This window comes from Sminthopsis crassicaudata, chromosome 5 (assembly GCF_048593235.1).
Source record: "Sminthopsis crassicaudata isolate SCR6 chromosome 5, ASM4859323v1, whole genome shotgun sequence".
Lineage (NCBI taxonomy): Eukaryota > Metazoa > Chordata > Mammalia > Dasyuromorphia > Dasyuridae > Sminthopsis > Sminthopsis crassicaudata.
The window spans coordinates 89,312,290-89,336,592 of record NC_133621.1 but is presented as its reverse complement, the minus strand read 5'-3'; the positions used below and the strand labels follow the sequence as shown (position 1 = coordinate 89,336,592).

The 24,303-nt window shown below is 33.8% G+C and overlaps 1 protein-coding gene across 13 annotated transcripts in view; it reads right to left on the bottom strand.

Moving 5' to 3' along the window:
• Nucleotides 1-24,303, bottom strand: part of KMT2C (lysine methyltransferase 2C) — a 243,898-nt gene that overhangs the window by 3,246 nt on the left and 216,349 nt on the right. For 10 of the 13 annotated variants that reach the window (XM_074267425.1, XM_074267415.1, XM_074267418.1 and 7 more), the window contains 4 exons: nt 21,036-21,214; nt 20,780-20,922; nt 14,243-14,498; nt 13,051-13,247 (listed from right to left, as the gene is read on the bottom strand). In XM_074267425.1, the coding sequence (XP_074123526.1) occupies nt 13,069-13,247; nt 14,243-14,498; nt 20,780-20,922; nt 21,036-21,214 (757 nt within the window). In that variant the 3' untranslated portion in view covers nt 13,051-13,068. Of the gene's footprint in view, nt 1-211; nt 321-827; nt 902-1,294; nt 1,412-6,644; nt 6,814-7,093; nt 7,237-8,390; nt 8,528-10,375; nt 11,496-12,697; nt 12,799-13,049; nt 13,248-14,242; nt 14,499-20,779; nt 20,923-21,035; nt 21,215-24,303 lie in introns of those variants that run through there. The other 3 variants (XM_074267428.1, XM_074267421.1, XM_074267422.1) reach the window with 3 other exon arrangements.

Below are 24,303 nucleotides of genomic sequence, written 5' to 3'. Positions count from 1 at the left end.
ATTATCAGTTTCTCAGAGCTCTCTATTGAAAATTCCTTTTCATCTTGGGACGACCTGACCCATATATGAAGAATATAGGGCTAATCTCACGGCCACTGAGTAGCATAAATATTTTTGGGAAGCTAAATGGAATTTCCTCAGGCAAAATTTGTCAAGGCCTTTTGTACAGTAACAATTTTCTTTAAGTCCCAACATTCGCTTAGTTACTTACTTCTTCCCCCTTCTGGATTCTCCGATTAGAACTAATGATGATTTTATGTCCTCTTTCAAATGTGACCACCTCAGCCACACAATTAGGTGCACATGAATGGTTGATATACCTGCAAAGCCATCATTTTAGAAAGTATTTTTTAATTCCAATTTAGTCTGGAACGAGCTAAACAAAATTCAATTTCTATTAAGAGAAAAATCACCTTTCTTTTAACCCTTACCTTGAAAAACTATAAATGCAACCTAAACAAATTTAAAAGATGTATTTTTTAAAAAATGATTTACCTATCATTAAATTAGAAACTGAAGAAATACTACTTGACAGCATCATACTACTCAAATCTTTCTTCAATTCCTCTTTTGCTATCATGTGAACAACTTAGGGAAAGAAAGTAACATTCTATGTAGGGCAGTGGTCCTCAAACTTTTTAAATAGGGGGCCAGTTCACTGTCCCTCAGACTGTGGGAGGGCCGGACTATAGTAAAAACAAACTCACACGCTTGTCTCCGCCCCTCAGCGCATTTGCCATAACCCTGCAGGCCACATAAACATCCTTAGCCTGCCACATCTGGCCCTCTAGCCATAGTTTGAGAACCCCTGATCTAGGGTCACCTACCTTGCAGGTCCTCCTGTCAATGTGGCATCAATGACATGATCATTATCAATGCGGAACATGTACACACCCCGATTCTTAAAAAAAAAAAAAAAAAAAAAAGGGAAATCAATGAATACAGTGCAATTTCTCCCTATTAAGAAGCCAGGAGCAATCACCAAAGTACAACAGGACACTGTTTATGCTTCAGCTTGCTAATCATTTTGTCAGGAAATAGGTTGGGAAATAAGTATCTCACTTACTAATCCATATCTATAAATGGTAACGTTGGCCAAAGACACATGTAATATGGGATTCTATCTACAAAAAGGGAAGATGAAAAGAGAAAAAGTACCAGGCGCTTTATTCAGCATAACTAACCGAACAATATGATCTAATTTGGTCCTCTTTTTTAGCAACCCTGGGGGAGCTTGGTATCATTTTAGGTTTGGGTATAGTTAGATTTGCAAACATATACATAGAATACCTACTTGAGATTCATAAAGCTTTTCTTTTCTGTTTGCTACTTCATTTCGGATGATAGTTCCAATGTATTCAATGACCATGGTGTGCTTTTCAATGTCTCTAGCAGCATATAAGCCTAGTCCCTGTAAAAGATGATGGAATTCAGTACTGCATCAGAATAACAATTATAATATTTTGTTAAAAAAACAAAACACCTAACTTAAGATATCAACTAGACTCTCATAGTTTTTTCACTGTACATGTTATAGTCTGGAATTTGTGAACTCACTGTTATGCCAGGACAAAATCATAGTTTTAAAACCTTTATAATCCTTTTACTTACCACTATCTTTGTCTTGATCATCGTCCCTTACTATCATAATGAATTTGCTTTCGTTTTTTGTTTTTTTGCATTTTTTTTTACATATATAAAAAAGGGGGCATAAAAACTAAATATTGACCAATGATAAATAGGTTGACAAAATATACCACCATGATTCTGGACTCACTCAAAGCTAGCAATTATAAAAAATGTTAAAATAGCATTTTAACAATTTAAAATAGAATTCTGATCAATGTAAGACTGTTTTCCAAGCAAAATCAGACAATGATTGGTAGGAGGTAAGATAAAAAAACAAAACAAAATAAAACACAAACTGTTCAGACAACCAATCAGGTATTCTGATCTTCAACAAGGTTGCTCAAAGGTATACCTAACTCACTGAAGATCAGTGGAGCTTTTGATCTTCATTGATATTGTTAGACTTATATTCTGAATAAAAAAATGAATACTGAACTGAGAAGTTGCTATTTTTAATCAATCAAGTATTTAGCACTTACTTTGTGTCAGGCACTATGATTATAAAAATCCTTACTTGCAAGTGGTTTACATTTCTAATGGGAGGCCATAACAATATAGCTATATCTAGATACATAGAGAATACAAATTCAAATAAGTACAAAGTAGTTTAAAAGAGGTCTTTAAAATTGAGGCAATTAAGAAATGTTTCTCACAAAATATAGAGTGTGTGTGTGTGTATGTATGTATGTGTACATACATAATCACACAGAGACACACAAAAACACTTATCTATATCTATATATCTTAATCTATATTTATCTATCTATATATCTTAAGGGAAGAAAGGGATTCTGTGAGGTCAAGATAAAGTAGCAGTGCATTCTAAGCAGAGAAGATTTCCAGTGCAAAGGCAAGAATATGGGAGATATAGAGTGTAGTATGTAAAGAAAAGAAAGGATAGTTTGGCTGGATCATGAGTGTCAAAGTGAGAATAAGATCCAACAAGAGTTAGAAAAACAGATGAGGGCCAGACGGTAAGGACTTTTAAAAGCTAAAGATAGGGGCAGCTAGGTGGCGCAGTGGGTAGAGCACCAGCCTTGAATTCAGGAGGACCTGAGTTCAAATCTGGTCTCAGACTTAACACTTCCTAGCTGTGTGACCCTGGGCAAGTCACTTAACCCCAGCCTCAGGGGAAAAAAAAAGATAAAGATAAATTTGTTCTAGATTCTACGGCAATAGAAAGCCCTCAGAATTTGTAGGGTAGAGGAAGTGACGTGATCAGACCTGACCTTAAGGAAAGTGTACATAAATTATTTCAGCCTTTCTTAATTAGTTACCATGTTATTTGTTGCTATGTAGCAGTACAGTAAAATGACCATGTAAACTCATCAGGAGGAAATAAAATAAGCTAATAGACTAACTATAATATAACTCAATATTTCAGTTACTATTGTTTGGTTAAAAAGTAAAACCTTGAAGCAAAGATATTTGGAAAGTTTCAAAGGGGGATTAATTTTTTTTTCTGTCCTTTTTAGAAAATGCCAACTCACATTAGTGCCAATTTGGTTTACCTAGAAAACCAATAGGTTGGGGGTTTTTTGGTTTGTTTGTTTGTTTGTTTTTGCTGAGGCAATTGGGGCTAAGTGACTTGCCCAGGGTCACATAGCTAGAAAGTGTTAAGTGTCTGAGACCAGCTTTGAACTAACTCAGGTCCTCCTGAATTCAGGACTGGTGCTCTATCTATTGCTTCCACCTAGCTGCTCCTGACCAATAGTTTTTTTAAAAAAGGAAAATTAAATGATGTTTATTGAAAAGAATTCATTCTTGAAAGGAACTTCGGTGAAATAAGATTATTAGTGATGACTAAGAAAATAGGTTTTTCACTAAGATGATAGGAAAAGGTAATAAGTATTGGAGGGAATGGAAGAAAACTAGGACATTAATGCATTGTTGGTGAAGTTGTAAAGGGATCCAAGCATTTGGAACTAGGCCCAAAAGATATAAAACTGCATACCCTTTGACCCACCAGTGCTATTACTGGTTCTGTATCCTCAGGAAATCATAAAGGAGGGAAAAGGAACCACATTTGCAAAAATGTTTGTAGTTCTTTTTAAGGTAGCAAAATTGGAAAATGAGTAGGTGCCCATCAATTTGGGGAATGGATGAACAAGTTGTGGAATATGAAAGTAATGGAATATTACTGTTCTTCAAAAAACGATGAACAAGCTGATTTTAGAAAGGCCTGCAAAGATCTACATGAACTGAAGCTGAGCAAAACAAGCAGAACCAGGAATACATTGTACACAATAACAGGAAGAACATGTGATGATCAACCATGAAAGACTTGGTTTTTCTCCATGGTTCAGTGATCTAAAGCAATCCCAACAGACTCTGGATAGAAAACGCCTTCTACATTCCAAAAAAGAACTTTGGAGACTGAATGTAAATCAACAAATGGTATGTTCACTTTTTTTTTTTTTAAATCTCTCCCATGGTTTTTCCCTTTTGTGTAGCGAGCTGTTGTTTCCAGAAGCTGCTGGATCGCTCTCTGGGAAGAGATCTGCTGTGTCTACTCAAATCTCTTAGACAGATTCTTCTTCTTGTAGTGAACCGTTGTCTCCAGGCAGTTGCTGTTAACTCTTGTCCAGAAAAGTGACTTCCCTTCCTGCAGAGAGCCAACTTCCCTTCCTGCAGAGAGCTGCGTCAAGCCAGATGTAGTGCAGAGTCTTCTCCTTGAATCTCCTCCAGCTCTTATCCTTCTCCAGGCAGACTGACTTTCCAGGCCCACTGTTGTCTCTTTTATCCTCCCAGAGAATGGGCGTGGGATAATGCAAGGGCTTCTGGGAAGAACCACTTCAGCCAATGAGCTTGCTCCTTCTATCAAGTCAACCTGAGTTCTCACCTTGTAATTGTCCAGACAACCTGAATTCTCACCTTGTCACTGTCCAGACAACCTGAGTTCTCACTTAGTAATCCTAACACTTTTGTTCTGATTTTTCTCTCCCAACATGATACATAAAGCAATGGGAAAAAAAGGAGAGAGGGGAGGAAGGGAGGAAATAGATTTTTTTCATATGGACCAAGTTCTCCTGTGCAACATTGGCAAGGTAGTAACAATGCTCTTCTAAAAAACAAACCAAACCAAAAAAAAAAAAAAACACCAAACCCTAGCTATCATTCTACTCTTTGTTTCCTTAATAGACGTATTTTATCCTAGTTCAATTAATTGCAAGTGAAGGATGAACAAAAGCACCAAAAAATCCCTGTGCAACTTTATCCACTAAACTGGTCACTGGAGGTCTGAATGGGTTTTTCCAGTGTACTTGAGGACTGAACTTTTTTTAAAATTTAATTTAATTTATTTTATTTTATTTTTTTAGATCCTGGGTAATTCTTTTTCTTTCTTTCTTTCTTTCTTTTTTTTTATTAATTTTTATAATTATAACATTTTCTTTGACAGTACATATGTATAGGTAGGTTTTTTTTTTTTTTTAAACAACATTATTCCTTGTACTCTCTTCTGTTCCGAGTTTGTCCCCTCCTTCCCTCCACCCCTGCCCTAGATGGCAGGCATTCCCATACATATTAAATATTTTATAGCATATCTTAGGTACAATATATATGTGCAGAACCGAATTTTGTTGTTGTTGTTGCAAAGGAAGGATTGTATTCACAAGGTAAAAATAATATGGGAAGAGAAATAAAACAAAACAAAACAAAACAACAACAACAACAACAAAAAAAAAAAAAAAAAAAAAAAACAATGCTCTCAGTTTACACTCATTTTCCAGTGTCCCTTTTCTGGGTGTAGCTGATTCTGTCCATCATTGGTCAATTGGAATTGGATTAGCTCTTCTCTATGTTGAAGATATCCACTTCCATCAGAATACATCCTCATACAGTATCATTGTTGAAGTATATCATGATCCCCTAGTTCTACTCGTTTCACTCAGCATCAGTTGATGTAAGTCTCTCCAAGCCTCTCTGTATTCCTCCAGTTGGTCATTTCTTACAGAACAATAATATTCCATAATTTACCCAACCATTCTCCAATTGATGGGCATCCATTAATTTTCCAGTTTCTAGCCACTACAAAAAGGGCTGCCACAAACATTTTGGCACATACAGGTCCCTTTCCCTTCTTTAGTATTTCCTTGGGGTATAAGCCCAGTAGTAGCACTGCTGGGTCAAAGGGTATGCACATTTTGATAACTTTTGGGGCATAATTCCAGATTGCTCTCCAGAATGGTTGGATTCTTTCACAACTCCACCAACAATGTATCAGTGTCCCAGTTTTCCCACAGCCCTGGAGACTGAACTTAATACGGAATTAAAAAAAAAAAAAAAAAAAAAGAAAGAAAAAGAAATAGTGCTGTATCTTCCTTTCTCCATGGAAACATTATTATTCAGCATTACTCTACAAGTTTATCCAGAAGTTAACCATATGATAGGATGATTAATTCAGAGTGGGAATAAAAGTTTCCAAAAATGACTCAATTTTGAGATTCCATGGGCTCTGATTCTTACTCAGAGTAAGGAATTAATTTTCTCTATGTTCTTAATCCACTTGACTTAACATACTAAGTATATTTATTGTAATATCCAAAATTACACCATCTTACTGGACTGTAAAAATTAAAACATAATTTCTATCAACCAAGATAGGGAGAAAATCAGATTTACATTCTCTTTTTTTCAGACAGGTTTTCTCATTCCTTGGAAATAATGAAATTGATCTTTGTTAACTCACTGAAACTTAAATTGCATTCTGCTGCCTCTAACCATTTTCTAACTCACATCTATCCTTTGTCCATATTTCTTCCTCAAGATGTTTGAAATTATCTTAATTTAGGATGTTACCTGGGATAAAATAACTCATAACAATAATCTGAATCTACAGTTAATCATCACATTGTTATCACATATGGCAAATTACTTTGGTATAGGAATGAAATCAAGAAAATAGATATTCAAAAGATTATCCTAAGAATCATATGGAATTCTTACCACACATGTTATATAAATTTCATATATGCAGACTATAAAATACTTTCATAGAGAGAGTTCCAGCTCACCTGAATCCTAGACCGTGCTAAATACACATTGGATTTCCATTCAGTCTTCATTTTGCGGTATTGAGAGGATTTAGAATGGACAAACTGTTTGCTGTAAGGGGCATTCAACTCTCCAGTGACTGTGCTCTGAAAGGATTTCGAGGTGCTGGTGCTATTCAAGGTGTGAGGCCTGTAGGCATTGGCATATAAACACAAAATACAAAGAAAACTGAAGACATCTCTGAACAAGGCACAAAGCCGCACGGCTTTTCCCATCCTTCCTGATCAGACGCACATACACGGAAAGCCGATCAGCAGATACAACACAGCAGAGCTCTCTTCAATTGGGCATGCACATACACAGCCGGAGACGACAGGGTTTGTGAGCAGCAAAGGAAAGCAAAGCACAAGGAAACCACTACAGAGCCTAGAAACCCTGGGCTGTACTATGTGAAGTTAAAACAAAATACCTTAACACAAACCTCTTGACATGGGTACTCATTTTAGGTTCAGAACGGGCACAGCCCGTGGGGTTAATGGCAAGAGGAAGTTCCATCAGAGGATTCCGGCCATATCTGAAGGTATAGTTTTCACATGCCTCAACCCCAGGAAGCTGAAAAGAAAAAATGGAACAGATGAAGGTTAACACACCTGAAAAAGATCCTTCCCAGTCTCTAGTCAGAGTGGTAAGGGATCAAATCCTGTGCAACCAAAGTGCCTGAATGGCAAAAAAGAGATCTGGAATCCCCAATGAAAATGTCAGTCTGCCACTGTATGAACAATGCTTCTGAATATTTTCAACAATGAAAATGCACTTTTTTGTTTCTAAAATATTTTCTAAAAGCTGTGTGTATACGCTGTAGATCACAGAAGGGAACTAAGCAATCACCTAGCCCAACCCACTTATTTTACACATAGAATGACCTGCCAATGTTTACACACTTTAAGAATTTAAAGCAGGGACCAAATTTTTGCATGGCACCAAACATTAAATATAAAATTTGCAAACTGATTTTCAAACAGAGTTAATGATCCCTGCCACCTTTCCTCTAGTAAAGGAAGATAGGGTTCTTTTCACAAAGTAGCAAGCAATGTATATACCAAGCTGGGAAACAACTTCAGCTTCTGCTCTAGGTAACCAAATAACTTCTTTGAATTCTGAGTCTCAAAGCTCCTTCTCTACTGTTACTTTCTTAGCTGTTTTTGCACATTAGTTTAATTTTCATTTTAAATATCACAACATATTACACATCAGAGATGTGAGGTTAGTATTCAGACTATTTTGGGGAAGTGCTAATTTATTTCTAAGAGAATTTCTATTTTATTTCCCAGACTCTGCCTCTCTAATATAGAAAGCCATATAACCTTGAATTTTTTCATGCAGTATTGGGTCACCCAAGAAAGAAATTATACAGTTCTAGTAAATAACCTGTAGGGACTTTCTTGCACTTTCTCCAACATCAACTACTATTGCCCTTTTATCTATCTTTTAGCCTTGGTTTTAGATATCCTACAACTGTGGAAAATGTGATTCATCAAGTCTGATGAACAAGTCTTGTCCAAAAATAACACTGTCTTTATAGACAATCAGTTGGCAGCAAATATTATATGTTATAAGAACAGAGATGAAGGTTAGTAGATGACTTGCTTTCCGAAAGACACTTAAATAAAATACTTCATTCAACAACCATTTATGTGAATAAAGTAAAAAGAAATTTTCCAGGATCAAAGAAAATTTCTATTTTACAACTTAATCAAAGCACTCACTGATTCAGCTATTCTTGCCACAGCAGAGACTGTTAAACCAAATAGATCTTCTCCTTTTAAATACCCAGGAAAGAGCTGAAGCATTTCAGATTCTTTTCGAACGCATGCAACAGGCTCCAGAATTTTATCCCAAACACCTAAATGACAATGAAAGTGACAGACATTATTATAGTCACAAATGATAGAAGATTTGAACAAGAGACTGAATAGTCAAATGACTTATTAATAACTATTTCCCCCAAAGTACCTACCAATACTGAACGGACCCAATAACAATAATCACTATATTAGTAGCTAAATGAGAGAGAGAAGAGTTCATATCAAACAAATATATTCCAATATAATAACAAATCAAAATTCAATCCCAATGAGTTAATGCAGTTTCCATATTGTCTTCTATATATAATTTATGGTGACCAACTTCATCTAAAAATTTTATTTGGGCCTTTTGCTGAATTTTTTTTTAATCATCTCATTTCCTACTGATAATCATAAAATAATCTAAGTTACCCTGATTAAAAAAAAAACAAAACAGTTGAAATAATTTTAATAGCTTTGAACTTCAAAGTTGTTCAATAATGAATGCTTTACAATGACAGGCAATGTAAAAGACATGTTCCCTATAAGGAGTTTTGTGAATAGGGAGTGGCAATGCCAAACTAAATTTACTTAACAATTATTAAATTTCTTATGTGGTTCTTGGCACAGCCGGCTACAATTGCCTGATTGAGAATATTATAGTCCATGTAAAGCTAGAGGAAAAAAGTCAATTGTGTATATAGAATATTGTTTAAGGATAGGAACAAAAACTTCTCTAAATTTCTCTAAATTTCCCCAAAGCTAATTTAATAAAAGCTAAATCAATTTAGTTTGGCATTGACTCTCCTGCTTGCATAATGTTTTGTTGCCATTATAAGGCAGACAGCTAGAGGGCAGGGAACATATCAAAGTTATATTTGCCTCACATTGCTTATCATTGTGGCTAGGGTTCATTACTGAACAGCTCTGAGCTTCAAAGACTTTAATAGCTCTAGTTTTAATAGAGTACTTTATGAATCCAAAAGGAAGCTAAAGGATCTCTTCCTTTCTAAACATATATCACTAAATTTCTGATTACCTTCCTGTTCCTCATAAAGTTCAGTGAATGCTTAACTAGAAACTCATTCCAAACTACTTTTTATGGTACATGCAGTAAAAACAAACAAAAACCTTATTGTTAGAAGGCTTTGTTTTTATTATTTCACACTATTTCAGACTAAGGTCCAATGTAGGAGGGAAAAGGTGTTACCAATATATCCTACACAGAAATTTAAGAGCATTTATTGGTTTGCAAGTGCAGAGTTGGGTTCTAGTCCTCGAAGATTTGCCACTCTGTTAACTATAGGCAAGCCAATAATTGTAAACCTCAATGGAGGAGGGTGGAACTCATGACTTCCAAAGTATCTTCCTTTTAGCTTCAGAAACAAATCCAATTTTTCTAATATGGTAGACCAGAGTGACTGAACTCAGGCAGCCCTAAATTACCAAATATAGAATATTGATGCTAAATACTGTTTGTCCAAGTAAAATATTGGAAGTATGCCTCAGATCAAATCCCCAGCGAATGCCGACTCTTGACAAAGAGGTACAAGTAAAGAAATACCAACAACAGGAGCTTTATGAAATATGATATAGCTTTCAAGGTGAATAATGCTGCAGTCCTGATTTAATTACTACCAGAATCACTTTTGAAAGCCATTATTTAAAATATACATTTATCTGGAACTTCCAAAGCTACTAGAATCACAATGTGTCTTCCAAAAATTGTATCATAATCCAACTAAGTTTGTCAGAGATTCTTATTCTGTAATTCAAAAGATGATTCTTAACAATTTATCAAAGATTTATTAAAACATAAAACAAAAAATGTGTGTGAGAGAATTAGGAAGAAGAGGCAATACATGAGAAAATCTCAGTAATTCAGAGTTAACATAACTACATATTACCTTTAGGAGAGGTATCAGTAAGGACAAGATCTTCATGGCCTTGTTCCACAATCTTGATCACAAACATGGGAAGCCCATCCTTTTCCTCAATAGAACATAAATAGCGACAACGTCTATTTGCATACCGCATACTCCAATACAGTCGGCTGGCTTCATATCCAACAGGGAAGAGAGCTTTAGAAGAATGGAATGCTTGCATCTGCTGTGGTAACAGCTGGCCAATTGTATGGAAGATGAGGCTTCCTACTCGGAACGTATGATCACGTTCTCCACGTTGCACAATGCTAGCTATCTGACGAACCTCATCTCGTTGAACATAGACCCTTCTAAAGACTGCAAAATAACTTAATTCTTGCTCATGAGTTCCCTTTGGCTTGTGCATGGGGCAAAGCATTGTTTTGTCCTTAAAAAACATGCATTGTGCTTTAATGGCACAGGTAAAGTGATAAATGTTGGTACACCTGAACCTGTGACAGCCACCAGTGGCGCCCATTTTGTGACAGAACACGCATTTCATTTGCAGGCCTCTCCGAAGTGCCAGTTCCACATTTATTAAGGCACCAGCTTGTGTCTCATAGACCTCTGTGGACCAAAGAGCACAGTTCAAATGCACCCAAAGATCTAAATCAAGATTAAGCAGCCTTGCTGGCCCATCAGTTAATCCATCACCTTCTTCATGACAGAAACAACACTTCCTATAGTCTTTAGGCACAGGATCAGGTTTCAGGGAAGTGCCCCGTTTTTTTAGAAACTCATCTATTTCTTCTTCACAAGGTGGTTTGAAAGTGCCCTTGGGAATTACAATATGAATGCTCCATTTCTTCCATTTCATCCCTTTCCATTTCTTACTTAGTGGTCTACACTCATCAAAAGCACTATGAATGGCTCTCAGGCGAGGTTTCAATTTCACTGTTACTTTCAGTTCATCTGGCTTTGCCTCTACTTTGGCTGCTTCCAAGGCAGGGGGGAAAGTAATGGGAGGTGATGCTGGAGGAGAGATTTTTTCCTGAAGCTGGGGGAGACAATGGACATCTAAGGTAGAGATGTTAGTACTGTACTGATGGAACGCTTTAGGGGGCATCTCTTTTGTTGGAGAGTGTGGCAAAGAAGGGAGAGACTCCTGTAAAACAAACAAAAAAAAATCATGTTATAAAGAACAATGATAACCCTGAGAACTGTTCAAATTTGAACATGCTTAAAGCAAGAAATGCTGATATCAATGAATTTTATTTTTAAACTTATTTAAGAAAAACTTTAGAAATTTTTAGAAGAGAAGTAAATAAAAGGTGAAAAGGAGCAGTGTCAAAGATATTAAAGATTTGATCACAATAAACGATATCAGAGTAGGTTCTGTGACTGATCTTTCAATTCAATATTCCCTTATCTCTTCTCACATCAATGGCACTTTTCTTCTTCTTCCCATTAACTTCCCTATGTTATATATAAACTCTAATAAATTTTATTAAGTCCAATCAATATTATTGTTAGTGGAGATAACCAATTGTTAAGTCTATTTAAATAATTATCTGGATTTAACAAGTACCTTTTCTGCTAAAGAACAGAAACATATAACAAAAAGAAGGGAAGTTAAGAAGCAAGATCTACCCCTGCCCCCAATAAAAAGAGAATCTTTATGAAAATGATATATCCTTAGTACCTAACAGTGTTCCATGAAAAGCAGATACTTAATAAAGTCTTACTGAAATTAACTTTGAGCATGTACTATGTAGAAATGTCTATTTGGGTATATAGCTAGAAAATGTGTTTTTATCAATGCACTCAAAATGTTTGCTGAATTGTTGTTGAATAGGATAGTAAGAATAACAAAACTGAACAAAGCTACTTAGAAAAGTACTGTTTAGACTTTTATATTATATTAAACCAAATAGAGACCTTTTCCACTGCTGAGAGGGAAAGCACTGTAAAGTCTTCCTCATACAATAGTCACCTTCTCAAAAGAATATTTTTTGCAAAGCTTTAAGTTATCAAAAATAAAATCATGAAAGAAATTATTTCAGGACTTCCAGAATACAACATAGGAAAGCTAGCTTCAAGTCCCAGTCAGGACAATGTTAGGAATGAATGAGATCCGATTACTTATATTTCCCCCTTTTTTAGACTCTTTCTACCAGATTTTTAAACAATTACAATACAAAGGAATTTGCCTTCAATTTTCCATTATGTATTAAAAATGGTTATGGAAAAAAAATTGTGGATCAATGATGTCAAGTAAAGATGAAATCACAGTTCCCCTTAAACAGTTATTTATCAGCTTTGAGAAAATCAAATCAAAATGCATTAAACCAATGTTTAAATTTTTACCTTGTGTTCCGAGTTTTTTCCTTGTACAGTTGTTGAATAAAGAACAAAACAGTTATTACTACAAAAAACAATGTCCTTTTCCCCTCTATCAGAGCTTTCTTGGAATCCTAAGAATCAAAGAGAAAAGATATGTGAACATTTTCAGCATTACAAAACACTCAAGAAACAACCACTCTACTAAAGTGGAACATTAAAAACACTGGTAAATGTAGCTTTGAAAACTTGTCCCATTCCCTGACTTATTCTCTCCCCTAGCCAAAGTGCCTGAGTGAGTGAGTGTGTGTGTGTGTGTGTGTGTGTGTGTGTGTGTGTGTGTGTGTGTGTGAGTGTAACACATGTACATATATGCATACAAATGGGATATATAAAATCTACTCTAATTGAGGAAAAGCAATATAGGTTTTAGATACCTGTTTCAGAAAGCCTGGACTTTTAAAAGATTTCCGAACACCACTACCAAGAATGACCACTTTACAATGACAACACCACTGTGGTCTAAGTGCAGAGTTATCAGCAATATTTTGACTATGATCCTTATAACCAGCTAGACCTGAAAAATAAAAATGTTTATAGAGTATGGAAATACTTGGGGACAATATTGTACTTCAAGTGAAATGATACATACTATTAAAGGAAATATATCTACTTGAATTCACACTAATAAGCTTTGTTTGAGGAAACATATTTTAAGAGACTAAAAGAAGACTGAAACAATTTAGGTAATATAAAAAAAAAATCGAGTAAAAGCTGCATAATTTTATTAATATAAATTCAGATGTAGAATAAGCAATGCTTTCAAATGGCAGATTATAGATGTGAACTAAGTATGATTTTATTCAACAAGTTATTTTTAATTCACATAGCATATGTAACAATAGATGTTCTACAAGCAAACATGAATGAAAATGATAAAAGATTTATAAAAATTCTTATGTATTAAGACAATAAAAAAAGACTCATTACAGTTATGAAACAGTACTTCCAACAGAACCTCATATGAAAACTAATTTTAAAAACCAATTGTTAAGTCTATTTAAATTATTCGCCCCAACTACATCATTTTGCTGTTCAGTCTTTTCATCTATTCTTCTTCTTCACATCCCCATTTGGGGTTTATTTGGCTTGGATACTGTTGTGGTTTGCTGTTTCCTTCTGCTGCTCATTTGACAGATGAGGAAATCGAGGCAAACAGGAGTGAAACGATTTGCTTAGGGTAATATAGGTAGTAAATGTCTGAGGCTGGATTTGATTCAGGAAAATGAATTTTCCTGACTGTATTTTATCCATTCCACCATCTAGTTACACCAACTAGACCTACGAGTATATTTTATTTTATATTGTTATGTCACATACTTCTAGAAAATAGAAAAGAATAACTAAAAAAAGTAATAGGGTTTCAAGAAATTTAAAAAAATACAAATATAATATATACCTCCTTCTGGCTACTGTAGTATACAAATATTAATTATAAACTAAATTCTAAGAAATAGCCTGAGAAATCTTAACTTTAAGAATTATGAATGAGAATGTTATAAATTAACTCACCATTGCTTGCTGGAGGAAATGGCATATTTGGTTGTTTGAGTTTGTAAGAAGCTACTAGTCTTCCATGGCTCATGGATACTGATGGAGGAGGAGCATGTGGGAGCAACTGCTGCCGATAGTCTAAGCCAGAGTTTACACGGGAGCCATTTATCAAGCCCACATGGGAAGGAATATCTGGAGCATTACTGACCTCATAACTATTAGGAATTCGTACATGAAGAAGATCGGAAAATGCAGCCACAACACTACTAATATTCTAAAAACAAGAAGTTTTTAGTGTCATTTAAAAGTAATAATGAACAACAGAATATCATAAAATAACATTATTTCAGTAAATCTTCCTATTACATTATTTAGAACTTATGATTTCTTGGAGAATTTTTTTCCCAGCCATTCCTTAATTTTTTTTAAAATTAATTTTATAATTATAACTTTTTTTGACAGTACATATGCATAGGTAATTTTTTACATTATCCCTTGTACTCCCTTCTGTTTCGAATTTTCCCCTCCTTCCCTTCACCCCCTCCCCTAGATGGCAGTCATTCCCATACATATTAAATATGTTACAGTATATCCTAAGTACAATATATATGTGCAGAACCAAATTTTGTTGTTGTTCTTGGAGAATTTTTTAAAGAAACAGCTACATTAATGCTAATTGTACTATAATGGGCTTAAGGACACATAGTTATGGGTAATATCAGCAGCAGAATAAAACCAAATCTATTGTTAATGTTTTGTAGCGTAATTCTTCTCTGTACCACTCTATTCAACATACTCAGAACTTTATTCAGAACTCTATTAAACATGCTCAAAACTTTATCTGGTTCTGTTTTGTAGAAGTTGTTGAATCATCCATCTATTATTATTTTTTTAACCTTATATTTATTGGTTTCCATACTTTTTCAGTCATACATATCCTTAATTTCTGTGAAGCCACTTTTGTTTGTCACTATTTCCAATAAGTAAATAGTCCAATTATTTCCATCATTTATATTCTCATTTTGTACATGCAATCGTAATTATGCAAAAATTTATAGCCAAAGTGGTATCACTAATTGTTATTAAAGAGGTGACAGGAGAAGCAAACAATTTTATAAAACTGAAATTCTATACAACAACTCAAATATGGTTCAGTCTAATGTCTTCCATCTCCTTAATTCTTGACCAGGCCATCATTCATCTGTACTTTTCTTCTACAACACACATCAAACAGATAAAGAGGAATCTTAACTTTACAACTCTTAAGGAATCATATGATTCAAGAGATAGTATGGAGTCACCTGAAAATGCCTATATGTTTTGCAGGTACTTACTATGTCTATAAAGACTTTTCCAAAAAAGGATTAAAAAGAGAAAGGAAGTCTATGAATTGACAATCTGCTTGCCTTTTTGGGGTAATGCCCTTGATCCTTTTCCTAATCCTTTGAAATTTCCTCCCTTCAAAATCATTTCTTTTGTGAGGTTTTAGATTATGGTACGTTGCATTGAGTATTATTTCTTTAGGTTTTTGGTCAGGTATTTCTGGATTCATATTACCACTTTCCTAAGTAGTCACCACTCCAGTGCTGAAAGTAGGAAGAATCTAAATTCACTGATTACACTACTATCATTAAGAAAATGAAATGACCATAAAACAGCAGTATAATCTATCCCATTTTATTACTTCTGTTTTAATCTTCAAAAGATCTGAGAAGGGTTTGGTTTAAAGCTTCCAAACTCATTTCTGCCTCAACTTTTTTTTTTTTTTAAATACTATTATGAGCATAATTTGGCTTATAATAATCTCAGAATGTAATAGACAGCAATTAAATCTTTATGAAATTTTTAATCAGTGATATGTTCCTGTACAGTGTATTGTAACTTGTTCTTTAACCCAAATTGCCTCTGGATATCTTACCCCTTTGCTTAAAACTGATCATCTATTTGCTGGATGAATTACTTTTTTGGAAATTGTTCTGTCTACTTATATTGGTGACTATTTTATGTTATGAAGTAGACAACATGGTCAACCAGGCAAAACTGCAGTTACTATAAATAATTGCTACAATGTATTTTCATATCTATTCTTTCTTTATTCTTTTCTTTCTTATTGATTTTGACCTTTAACCATAGCTCCTAATTTGGGGTCCAGAAAGTTGCTTTTTAAAAAATATTTTGCTTGCTAAATTTCAAAATGTTTCTTTTATAACTATATGTAATTCACTTGTTCATTTAAAGACACTTCTGAGAAGGGTTCCATAGGCTTTACCATGCTGTGCAAAGTGTTCCATGACAGAAAAAAAATAAATTAAAAATTCCTATTCTGAGCAAACATGTATAAAGAGCTAATTTAGCCAGTCAGAATCAGCTACTACCACAAAGGATTAAAACACTTGAAATATGATTCTAGAAGGCAAAGGAGCTATAGCGAGGAATGCAACAAAGCAAAACTATCCAGCAATTATGCAGGGATAGTGTGTTTAAAAAAAAAAAAAAAACAAACCAGATGAGAAGGAGCAATGCCTTGAAAAAAGGAAGAATGATGAGAAAAAATATTTCATACACAAGAAGCCAAGAATTTTTACAATGAAAGGGAAAAATAGAGTGGGGAGTATTGCTTGAACCTACCAAACTGTCACTGTCATTAGAATTGGCTAAAAGAAAGAAATTATGTTTCTGTATATGCAAGAATACACACACAAGTGGAAATAGTAATCTTACTCAACAGGAAAGTAGAAGAGAAAGGGGATAACGGAAACAAGGAAAGGGTAGAAAACAAAAACAAAAAAACAGTAACAAAGTAGTGGTCAGAAACAAAAGATTTTGGAAAAGGGACAGAACAAAAAGAGAAAGAGAAGGGATTAAAAAGAAGAAAATAGAATGGAGAAAATTGAACATAATAATCAAAACTGTGAATGGAAGTGGGATGAAGTCATCCATAAAATGGAAGCAATTAGCAAAATGTATTAGAAACCAGAATCTAACAACAGGTTCTTTACAAGAAAAGATGCTTGAAACTGAGATAAAAAAGCCGCTATGAGGGATTAAAGCAGAATATTATGCTTCAGCAGAGATAAAAGGAGAGGGTAGTAATCATGATCTCAAGACAAAACAGAAGTATAAACAGACCTATTCAAAATGGAAAAGCAGGGAAATAAATAATATCAATACTAAACATATATGCTCCAAATTTCATAGCAAGCAAATTTTTAAAGAAAAAGTTTAACAAATTTCAGGAAGAATTAGACAATAAAACTAAACTAGTCCAGGGCCACAGGTATTCTCCTCTCAAAACTAGAAAAACCTAACCATAAAATAAGTAAAAAGAAGTTAAGTAGATGATTATATTTTAAAAAACTATGACAAACTTCTTGAGAAGATTGAATGGGAATAGAAAAAGCTTTAGATATATAAAAACCTTTTTCTCCGCTTTACAATGACATCTTTACAAAAACTAACCATATAATAGGGCATAAAAACCTTATAAACACGTATAGGTTTTTCAGACTATACTGGAATAAAAATTATATTCAATAATGGGTTAATGAAAATGGACTAAAAATAAATTAGAAACTAAGAATGAGTGTCAAAAACAAATCATAGAAACAATTGCTAAATTTCATTGAAAAGAATGACAAAAGTATGACAATGAAGACAACATTTCAAAATAGAGCAGACCAACAAATTGGGCATGCAATTAAAAATACTAGAAAAATAATAAATTAAAAATGCCTGATAAAAACACAAAAAAGAAAATTCTAAAAAACCAAAGGAAAGAGTAATAAAATGTTGTTTAAAAAACAAGACAATTAATTAATAACAATTAAAAAAACTAGAAGCTGGTTTTATGAAACTAATAAAAGAGAAAATATTGGTTAATTTAATTCTAAAAAGAAAGCAAAGTTACTATTTTCAAAATGAAAAAGGGGGAATTCACAACCAATGAATAGGAAATTAATGCTATTATTAGGATTTTGCTGAGTTATATGACTGTGAAACTGCTAATCTAAGTGAAATGGATGAATATTTCCCAAAACATAAACTGCCCAGAATAGGAGAAGAGGAAATAGAATACATAAGTCAACTATATCAAGAAAAAGCATTTGAACAAAGTATCACTAAGATGCCTAAGAAAAATCCGTAGGACCAGCAGGATCCAAAAGTGGATTCTACCAAATATTTAATTAACAATTAATTCCAAAACTATTTGGAAAAAACAGGTGAAGAAAGAGTACTGCCAAATTCCTTTCACATTACCAAAAACAAAACAAAACAAAAAAACCCTGCAAAAACAGAGAAAAAAAAAAAAAAGATAGAGCAATTTCCTTAACAAAAAAAAAAAAAAAAAAAAAAAAAAAAAAAAATATATATATATATATATATATACACACATACATACATACACACACACATACACACAAAAATTTAAAATTTAAATTTTAAATGAATATTAGCAAGGAGATCAAATCAAAATATCACAAATATCATAAACGATGATGGGAAGGCAGAACAGATTCAATATTAAGAAAACTATGAGCGTATCAACAAGCAAAAAAATCCCAAAAATAAAACACAAAAACCTGCCCCCCTATATAATTATATCAACAGATAAAGAAAAAGCCTGTGACAAAATACAATATGCATTTCTATTAAATAAATTAAAAAACATAGGAACAAATGGGGCCTTTCTTCAAAGGATAAGAAGTTATCTATCTAAAACCAAGAGCAAACATTATCTATAATGAAGATAAATCCTTCCCAGTAGGATCAGCTATGAATCAAAGATGTATATAATAACTACTATTACTCATATAAATGCTAACTATAATGAGAAAAGAAAAATAAATTAAAGAAATAAAAATAGGCAATAAGAAAATAAAACTATTACTTTGGAAATATGATGGTATTTTTTTTTAAATTGGCAGAACTTATGCATGAGTAATTTTTCAACATTGTTCAACAGTTGCCTGTTCCAACTTTTCCCTTCCTTCCCTTTACCCACTCCCCTAGATGGCAGGCAGTCTCATACATGTTAAAGTAATATGATAATATTCTTAGAGAATCAAATAACTGAAAAGAATCTTAGCTATTGTTAGCCGCATTTTAAAAAATGCTCTAAATCACTATTACTCAATAGGGACATGCAAATTAAACCAACTCTGAAACATCACTTCACACAATTTCACCTATTAAACCTATGCCCTATGTAGATCAAATAAAGAGGTTAAAAAGATCAAAATTGGAAGTAAACAGAAGGCTACCTATAAACTAAGCAAATTATATATGTATTTAATGGAATATTATGTTAGAAGAAATGGAAAAATAGTTTTAGAAGTTAGAAGAAAGTGAAATCTCTATGAATTAATGAAAGGTGTAATAATCAAAACTAAAGAACATTCTAAAAAATGATAGTATTATTATAAAGAAAAATAACTTTGAAAGACTTTTGAAACCTGATCTATCTCCTAATAAGAGAGATAATGGATTTAAAATGCAGAATGATCATGAAACTATTAAAAACAATGAAGAATCAAGAACTTCTGATCCTTTTCAGAACAAGAGAAAAGTTAAAAAAATGTAGTTAAGAAGAAAAGTAAAGTAAGTCTGACATTTAAATGAAAGAATAAATAAATCTCAAATAAGTTAAAACTAAAAAATTTTTCAGTGTCATTGGTCATTAACAAAGATTTCTGGAATAAACCAAGTCAGCATTAACAATGATCTTATCCCATCAATGAAACTGACTGTTCATTAATGTGATTTGATGAATATCCATTAATTAACTTCAATTCAAATAGCACTCATTATAAATACATACTTCTTACATGCAAGAAATTAAGGGATGGATAGAAGACTGAGCAACAAACATCAAAATCGGCAAATAAATAAATACCCAACATTCATAAAGCACTTACACTGAACACTCTATGAGGGTTTATAAAAAGCTAATGAGATACTGTCAAGTGCAGAACAAAAAACTCTTTTGTGAATGAGGGCACTTTTACTCAATTATGCATATTTACTGAGATTTTTATTTATTTTTTTAAATGTTCAATTTGACAGGGCCAGGGAAGGGAAAGATAATAAATTATTCTAAATACTTTTTTTATATATTAAGAGGGAAGTAACATTTTAAAAATTATTATTTTCATCAAATATTTTCCAATTGGACACAAAACAATTTGAAATAATTTTTTTAAAACTGGTTTTCAATTTCTCTCTCTCCTCTCCTTGACAAGGCAAAGTAATTTGACACCAATTCTACATGTGAAGCATACAAAATATTAGGTCCATAATAATAATTATGTTGAAAAAGAAAACAGAGCCAAAAAACCCCAGAAAAATAAAGCAAAAAGGGATATACTTCAATCTGTGTTCAGAGTAGGCCAACTATGGATTAAATAGTCATATCGAAATCCAAAAAAGTCTGCAAAATATAACTCATCAAATCATAAATGTAGTCAAAAAACTCTTTATCTTGGATATTTGAAAGTCAGAAGTAGGTATACATATAATTTAATATATGTGTAAATGGTATGGCATTTTCTCCCTTACCTCAGCAGCCGTGGGATGTAGAGTGATTGCCACAGATATAAGGCCAGATTTAGGACCATTTTGGGATGGGCCAAATGGTGAGGTGAAAAATAGGGTGCCTGAACCAGGCTCAGCTTTTATATCATTCTGTCTGGCTTCTGAACCTTATAAAAAAAAAGTAACAGTGAAGGTTGATTGTTCGTCAAAATCCAAAGGTTAATTACATTAACACTATATTGTTTAGAAAATAACTAATTGTAGCATCTATTGTTTTTACCTTTTCCACTGCTACTTGGCAAAATTGGAATCACAGGAGATGGGACTGGTTCCGGAGGTTCTTCTTTGACCAATGACAAATCTGGATACCTACTTATTTCCATTCCTACCACACTTTCAGGAGAAGAAGAGGGAACAAAACTCTCAGGAGTGTCCCTATCACTACAGGGATCCTGGACCCTGAAAGAAAAGAATTAGTCAAAATGTGTAGATTCACTAGTAAGGGCCTTCTCAAAGTTTCTACTAATTCTCTATTTCATTTTACTATAAAATATTATATATTATTGTGTTAGAAATATGAACTTTGGATTTTGTATGGACTTGACTAATAAATGAATCAATTTCTATTCAAGTTGGCAAACTTCTCTGGAAAAAAAAGTATAATTAAAATCCCTCAATGACTAAATAAACACAAGGATACTTTAATAAACATTTAGAACAAAAGCTGAGTCTGAATGTTTACAGAAATGATTGACCCTTCCATCAATCTTGGATCATTTATTTACAGTCTCTCTCTTCTACTGGATTATACCCTACAAACACACCAACATCTCCACACTCACCCCCATGGCTGGCAAAACCTTTATTTGATTCTTCACTCTCCACTACTGTCATATATATATATATATCTTCTGCCCTTTGTAGCTAAACTCCTTGAAAGGGCTATCTATGATACTGTATGAAGATGTATTCTGATGGAAGTGGATAGCTTCAACATAGGGAAGAGCTAATCCAATTCCAATTGATCAATGATGGACAGAATCAGCTACACCCAGAAAAGGAACACTGGGAAATGAGTGTAAACTGTGAGCATTATTATTATTTTTTTTTCTTCCCAGATTATTTTTACCTTTCGAATACTCTTCCTTTGCAACAATAATAACAACAAAATTTGGTTCTGCACATATATATTGTACCTAGGATATACTATGAGATATTTAATATGTATGGGAATGCCTGCCATCTAGGGGAGGGGATGGAGGGAAGGAGGGGAAAAATTCGGAACAAAAGGGAGTACAAGGGATAATGTTGTAAAAAAATAAAATTAAATTAAAAATTACCTATGCATATGTACTGTCAAAAAAAATGTTATAATTATAAAAATTAATTTAAAAAAGGGGGGCTATCTAGAATAAGTGTGTCTACTTTTTTTTTACTTTCACTCTCTTCCAAATATCTTAAAATCCAACTTCCAACCACATCATTCTACCTACATTGCTCTATCCATAATTACTAATGAACTTAGAAAAAGGCCATTGAATTCGATAACTATGTTTTCATTATTCTTGACTTCTCTGAATCCTTTGACATTGGTGATCATTCTCTCCTTAATACTTTCTACTCTGGGATTTTAAGGAATCACTCCATCCTGGTTTCCCTTCTTCTACTTATCTGATCACTCTTTTTCTCTCTTCTTTGCTGGAGCCTCCTCTAGATCATGCCCTATCACCAGAGGTATCCTTCAGGTTTCTTTTCTCATTCTGTAGTACTTCACTTAATGATTTTATTAGCTTTCATGGTGTCTGGCGCTCTGTTTCTCTCTCTCTCTTTTTTTTTTTTTTGCTGAGGCAATTGGGGTTAAGTCACTTCACTGTGCTACCTAGCTGGCCCCTGCCTATAATTCTCAATTCTAACTGTCCTATCCTAATAGCTGTCTTAACTTGTAATCTAGTATCTCTACCTGTCTCTCAAATATCTAAAACTGGAAGTTCAGTGGACATCTTAAACTCACTATGTCCAAAATGGAAATTATTCTTTTGTTATGCCATCCCCTTATCTTCACTATATTGTAGAAGGCAATACCATACTTTAAGTCCCTTAGACTTGAAACCTGGACCATTTCTTATCTCTCACCTCCCATATTCAAGTGGTTGATTTCATCTATGCAACATCTCTTAATATGTCCACTTCTCTACTCTGATCTTGCCACCACTATGGTCAATTGTTCTCTTCACCTTATGCTCAGACAACTATAATAAGACTGCTAGTGGGTCTAACTACTTCAAGTCTCTTAACACTCACATCCTTCTTCTATTTAATCACCAACATTACCAAACTGAATTTCTTAAAAGGCAGGTCAGACCATGTCAATTTCAAAGTTAATGAACTTGAGTTAATTTTTATTGCTTTACATTCTCTTTGGCTTTCAAAGCCTTTTAAAATCCAAACCCTTCCTATCTTTCCAGGGTTCTTACACTTCAATCCTCAATAGTACTCTTTGATGCAGTAACACTGGTCTCCTGGCTGCAATATGACTAAGATATCCCATCCTGAGAGATTCTAGGAACTTCCTCTGGCTTTCCATGAGTCCTAGAACATTTTCTCTCCTCAGTTATGTCTACTGATCTTCTTGGCTCCTTTTAAATTGAACTAAAATCCCATCATGAAAAATCTTCCCAATCCCTCAATTTCAATGCTTTCCAAACCCTTCAAATTATTTAAATACACGGCTTACTTTGTATATATTTGTTTTCTATCTCCCCCTTCAGATCACAAAACTAACTCCTCAAGGTCTTTGTTTTGCCTATTTTTGTATCCCTAGGGCTCAGCACAGTAGCTGGCATATAGTTGGTATCTAATACATGTTTATTGAATCAATGTTTCTCCTCCTATTAGAATACTCCCATCCTGGGCCATCTTCTATTCCTTCTCTTTAACCATAGAAATCTCACCAGTTTCTGGTTTGGATATTCTTTGGTTCTCCTTCTACACATTTCACTACTCCCATTGATTCACTTACATTTTTTACAATGGCAATTCTCACATTTATCTTATTTTGCCCCAAACTCTCTGCTGACCACCAATCCCACTTCTCTAATTGTCCAAAACAAAACTCATTCCCTTTATCCCTAAACTTCTCACCATCTCTCTCCCTTCCATCTTCTCAGTTACCGTAAGGACAATACTATCCTTCTATTCTCTCATACTCTAAATCCAGGTGTGCCTGTTAAACTCATTATCTCTGACCACCTATATCCAATCGGTTGTTCAGTTCTGTTGATATCTCTGCAACATCACACGTACACCTCTCCTTGGATGCTGTCATCCCTCTATCGTAGGCTCTGATCACCTATACCTGGATTACCCTGACATAATCTGAATATACTGAATAACACATACTGCTAAAATGGCCTGCGCCTCCCTTAAGTGTCTCTCCAACCCCAAACCATCTAACCATTCAGTCACAAGAATGATTGGGGTTCAACCATGGCACTCTCATCTACTCAATAAATAGCTTTGATTCCCTTTCACCTTCAGGATCAAATACA